Source organism: Lutra lutra, chromosome 2 (assembly GCF_902655055.1).
Source record: "Lutra lutra chromosome 2, mLutLut1.2, whole genome shotgun sequence".
Classification (NCBI taxonomy): Eukaryota; Metazoa; Chordata; class Mammalia; order Carnivora; family Mustelidae; genus Lutra; species Lutra lutra.
Window position 1 is genome coordinate 46,927,632 of NC_062279.1, and position 6,000 is coordinate 46,933,631.

The 6,000-nt window shown below is 35.9% G+C and overlaps 1 protein-coding gene across 1 annotated transcript in view; it reads left to right on the plus strand.

Moving 5' to 3' along the window:
- ADAM28 (ADAM metallopeptidase domain 28) overlaps positions 1 to 5,274 on the plus strand; it is an 82,970-nt gene extending 77,696 nt beyond the window's left edge. The window contains exons 19-24 of the mRNA XM_047717374.1: positions 267 to 375; positions 1,344 to 1,422; positions 2,213 to 2,278; positions 3,259 to 3,321; positions 4,167 to 4,229; positions 4,716 to 5,274. Of these exons, the coding sequence (XP_047573330.1) occupies positions 267 to 375; positions 1,344 to 1,422; positions 2,213 to 2,278; positions 3,259 to 3,321; positions 4,167 to 4,229; positions 4,716 to 4,736 (401 nt within the window). The 3' untranslated portion in view covers positions 4,737 to 5,274. The remainder of the gene's footprint in view (positions 1 to 266; positions 376 to 1,343; positions 1,423 to 2,212; positions 2,279 to 3,258; positions 3,322 to 4,166; positions 4,230 to 4,715) is intronic.
- Positions 5,275 to 6,000: the final 726 nt, after the last annotated feature.

Genomic DNA, 6,000 nt, shown 5'->3' on the forward strand with positions numbered 1-6,000 from the left:
GGATTCTCAGTAGCACGCTGCTTTACCTACTTCATATCCAATATTTTATATGGATTTCCCCCTTGCTTCCCCTATCTACATAATACTACAACATTCATGATCAAAATGCAGTTTCGTTTTACCAACTATGACAGATTTTCCAGGGAATCTGTTCTGTGGAGGAAAGGGTAAATGGAGTTTGTGATAAATGAAGAAATAAGGACCAGAGTGATGCATATTTGTGAATTTCTCATACCCTTATCAGGTCTGGGTTCTCTTTGTTGCAGATTTCTCCATTGTGGTTGGGGTGCTGTTTCCTATGGCTGTCATATCAGTGGTGGTTGCTATAGTAATCTGGCACCAAAGTACCAGAAGAAAGCAGAAGAAAGTCCAGAGGTAGCCTTCTATCTTGCTTTGGGAACTTTTTGACCTCTAATTTATTTAAATTCAAGGATAGGGCCCAAATTCTCAAATTTAAGTGGTTTACTTCAAATACTCAAAAAGATGTACAGATATATTTCTCTTGGACCAGAGGCTGGGTATCAGTTTTACTGAGAAATCCTTCACAGCAATACATGTATTGTTTTTATGTTAATCACTGTATTTATAAATAATAAAAATTATAAACGCTCAATAAAGATTTTATACCCATTATAAGAATACACTATGTAGCGTTTATTGGTCACTATCCTTATGACAAGGGCTATGCTGAGTTTTTTTACCTTCATTATCTCTAATCTTCACAAGAATGTTGTGAGGTAGTAACTATTATTTCCATTTTATACATTTATTGTTAATAAATGTATATTTATTAATTGTATATTAATCCTTAGAACAGTCTTATAAAATCAAGCACTTCACACTTTTTCTTAAGTGAAAACAAAGGCTCAGAGAGGTTAACAAATATGTTCCAAGTCTTATACCTAAGCTGATGGAATCTTGATTTGCACCTACATTTGTTAGTCTTTCAAACATGGTCTTGACACTACAGTATCTTTCTAACCATTTATAAAGACTGCCTTATTCATATATAATGAGTTTCCTCAATATTGAATGAATAAAATAAATCATTAATTAAAGGACATAATAGTTTAGATAAACACTGATTCAACACCATCATTATTAGGAATAATAATTAATAATAATAATAATAATGCTCTGTAGAGAATCTAGAAGAAAATTAGTGGTGGTGATTATGAATTCCAGGACAAGGAGGCCTTAAGAATGTCCTAGAGAGCAGAAGAAAGCCCAGTCAATGTCCAAAGATGACTCAATGGGCAAAGAAAATTGGCAAACTTCTTTTGAGTGTCCTCACCATGGTGAAGAAACTGTTAAGTCCATTTAAATGTATGCTTCACACACAGGCCACTGTCTACTACTCACAACAGGCCTCGCAGACAGAAGAGGAACCCACAGACGGTGAAGGATGTTCAGACCCAAGAGGTGAACCATAGTTTTGTCGTGTGCTTGCCTCGTGCACCAGTTTGTGATTCTTTGATCATCTTGTTCTGACCACCTACCTATCTGTCATTCCTACTCAGCAGTGTTTTACAAATCCAGTCCGCTAGTTAGTATGTAGCAAGAATTTGGGGCTCTCTAACTACACATTTGGAAAATTCTCCTTTGCCTTTTTTTTTTAAGTGAAAAAGAGTTCCTAAAATTCAGAGGCTGCTTTGTTGAGGTTCACAAATGCAGAGAAAATAAAGAGAACAGGAGAGCAGACTCCAGATGTCTTTCTTTCTCTTTCTTTCTCTCTCTCCCTCCCCAGCCCGTCCACCATCTCTTTCCCCCTCTCTGTCCCCCTCCCTCCCTCCTGTCTCTTCTCTGTCCTCTCTCTCTTTCTTTCTGACTCTAAGTGGATTTCTTTTTCCTTTTGCAAATGTCCCAATAAAGATAATAATGTGTTTATTTGTATGACAAAACATTTGATATGTATAACCCTCAAGGCCCTGGCTATGTCCTGGAAGTTTAGAAATTTTAGCAGAGGTTGGTTATTGGTAATGTCATTGGCAATGGCAATGATATTTTTGATGGAAATGTACCTGTCTCTGACAGCTCTGGATATAGCAGAATGCATGAGCTGGACCACTATGATTTCCCATCCCATCTCTTGGTATGATCTCAGTTCTGATCTCCCATGTCTTGAAAGGACTGGTTTTTTGGAAGTTAAACTTAGGGAACTTATCATTTTGTTTAAAAGTTTTGTCTGTCGGTCTGTTTGTTTGTTTATTAGATGAGTCAGATGAAGCTCCATGCACCTGATCTGCCAGTAGAGGGCAATGAGCCTCCAGCTTCTTTTGTGAGTTAACACTTTCTCTTAAGTATTCCTTCCAATTAGAAGGTCAGAGTTAAAAAAAAACAAAAAAAAAGTATCACTTCCAAACTAATCTCAAGGAAATACTATTAAGAGACATGACCCATGATGCCCAATTATTTCCTTAGAAGAATGTTAAAATTTTTTGAGTATTAATATAAAATATAGATTTTCCCACAAAACTTTTTGAAATGCAAAATGTGAGAAGGTTATATTCCTATGTTTATTTATTTTTTTTATTATTTTTTTTAAAGATTTTATTTATTTATTTGACAGACAGAGATCACAAGTAGGCAGAGAGGCAAGCAGAGAGAGAGGAAGGGAAGCAGGCTCCCTGCTGAGCAGAGAGCCTGACGCGGGGCTCGATCCCAGGACCCTGAGATCATGACCTGAGCCGAAGGCAGTGGCTTAACCCACTGAGCCACCCAGGCGCCCTATTCCTATGTTTAACCCCTTAATCTGAATTACTGGGTCTGCAATGCTGGTAACTTTTTTTTTTTTTTTGCTATTTTATTTTTTTTTATAATTTTTTTATTTTTTTATAAACATATAATGTATTATTAGCCCCAGGGGTACAGGTCTGTGAATTGCCAGGTTTACACACTTCACAGCTCTTGCCATAGCACATACCCTCCCCAGTGTGCTGGTAACTTGTTATAAGAAGAGAACCAATCTGCTCCCTAGAGTGGCATCTTCATCATCCATCTGTTGGCACTGGCTTATTTCTGAATGGCCTTACTTCTTGAATTTCTGGGAAAAAAAAAAAATATATATATATATATATATATATATATATATATATATATATATACCTAAATGAAAACACTTGAACTTACCAATTTAAACTATTTTCATGGGTAGGAGCATGAGTTTTCCCTTTCTGAAAATGATTTAAGCCTTTCTATTAAGCACATCTATTTTCAAGGCCCCATCTTTGAATTAACTTTATTTTACCTTTTCATTAGCTAATTACAAAGCCAGATTTTCCACCACCACCGATTCCTACATCTGTGTCAACTTCTTTCCTTGTAAGTACCAGGAAGTCACTGATGATTTTTTTAATGTCTTTTGGGCCCCATGTGGATAGTGTCTCTAAATCTACAGATTCTTTCTCAGGAGACACACTCTCTAGGTCAACCTGAACTACTGTAGCACACAAGTATATCTGAGAAAGCAAGGCCTACTTTCTATCTATAAATTAATATGAATATTAGTTTTTTATTATTAAAAATAGTTCTACCGTTATCTCATCATCAAAAAATGATAAATAGTTTTGCTCTAGGAAGTAAACAGTCTCCTTTCTAGAGACTTATTTTGGAGAATATAATAATAAAATTTTATATTCTCCAAAGTAAGTCTCTAGAAAGGAGACTTTATTATATAAGGCCTATATTAGCTACAGTTTTGTATAGAAGTTGGGGTACAAAAACAGACATATGTAGGCAAACCTGGAATAAAAGTTAGGAACTTAAGAAGTAAAAGGTAAAATTCATTCACTCAAGTAATTACTGAACATGTTCCTACTTGGTACTCTGTTGTTGATAAATGAGAAAGAACTAAAATTAAAGTCATTTTTTCAAGAATGTTTACATTTTTAGGGTGAAAACAAGTCATATGTATATAGAGCGCTTAATCTTTCACATATTTTTTGGTGCCAAAGCAAGTGATAACTAATGAAAAGAATGTGGTAAAGGGGAAAATGAATGGACTCATAGTAGTTAAAGTAAGAGAAAGATCCACTGGCTAAGTGGTTGAAATCGGAACTAGAGTGATGGGGAGGTAAGAGATGACTTAAATAAGGAAATAAATATGCCTAGGATTGGGAAAGAATAACATTTCTAATGACTTACTATTATTTTTGTCTCTCATATAGCATAATGCCACGAAGGTACTTCCCTCTACTGTTTTTAAAGACAAAATAATGTCAACACCTAAGGTAAGAGATCCACAGGAAAATGTAATCTTGTCACACTCCTACTGTCAAGGAGAGAAGTTCTAATTGTGTCTTCCTAGAAGATGTTCACTAAGAAGAGTATCTATATGATCATAGGATGGGAGCTAAGACATGTCTACCTTCCTAGTGTGGTCAAAACCAAGAGGAAGAAGACGGAAAGGTTTTAGCTAGATAGAGGACATGTTCCATTGGATGATCGCCCAGTGTCTCACCACTCTTCTCTTGATCCCTCACCTTCTCCATATTACGTCCATTAGTCATATGGATATTTGGATCTTAATGCGATTTTTCTCCCGTTCTTTCTCTGCCTTCCCATGTTTGCACTCCTTCACTGTGGTATATCCAATGATCTGTAAAATAGGAAGTGCGACTACAAAGAATTCATTTTAATTTCCTAATAGTTCCAAGTTATAGAATATCTAACTTTTTAGAATTACGTAGATGGCTAAAGAACTTTGTCTTTTTCAGGGTTCCAATCCAAATGTCTGAAGCAGCAGCTAAGCAAGGATGGGTGGGGTAATGATCAACCTGGAAGACTGGATAATCCGGGTGGAAGAGAAAGATACTTTCTCCTTATTATTAGCTCTTGATTACTCAAGGATGTTAACATTTCTTGATACATGTTGTGCTTTGAGGCGACTCAACAAAAATTTTCAAGAAAGAATCTGCATGAATTCACCATTTCTATCTTCCATACTCATGGGAGAGGAGAGGACTCTAAACAAACAGCTGTACATCTAAAATCTTTAATTAGGTACCTTTCTTAACCACTCCCCCTTTTCTTATTGTGATGTTGACTAATATTTCCTCAGGTATTTTGAACATCTTGATTTTCTCATTTAGTAAGAAATAAGTTACCCTCTAATTAAAGCAAGCAAATGAAAAAGTCCCCGGGAAATCACAGGAAACTGGGAGGGATGGAAGAAAGTTTTACGTTCATCATTAGATGACTAGCAGCATCTTGACTGTTTTAACCATAAACCTGTCAAATTAGAACTGTAAGAACAAAATTATATAAATAACCTCTGATTTAGGAGCACCTGGGTGGCTCAGTGGGTTAAAGCCTCTACCTTCGGCTGAGGTCATGATCCCAGGGTCCTGGGATCGAGCCCGCATTGGGCTCTCTGCTCGGCAGGGAGCCTGCTTTGCTTCCTCTCTCTCTGCCTGCCTCTCTGCCTACTTGTAACCTCTGTCTATCAGATAAATAAATAAAATTTCTTAAATAAAAAAAACCCTCTGATTTCAATAACATCTTTTTCCTACATTATCTTTTGCAATCTTTATTAACTGAGTCATTTGAAGTTTGCTACAAGTGAATAAAACTTTATTAATTAAAATTTTTACACATAAATTTGTATAATTCAGTTACTGGCAAGCTTAAAGCAAACTTCACTTTCTAAGTAGAGAAAGTTCTAATTACATAAACTGATAGCATAAACCAGATGTTGACAACTGGTAGCTTGCAGGACATATCTGGACTACAGATTGATTTTATTTGGCTGGGGTGATTTTGGTCATAAAGTATTTTTAAATGTTTTGAATTTAAATGTTTGTTGATTGCCAATATTTAAAAATTGGGAGATCTTGCATAAACATCCAGATTTCCAGCTTTGTAAAAGTAATCAAATGATCTGGCAGCCCTGGAATCACATCACCCATAGCAACCATTAGCTTAGTTGACTGATGTCGGAATAAACATTGTTGGTTGCCTTCCAAATAACCTTCTTCCTCCTTGTTTTCAGAATCCCAGTTT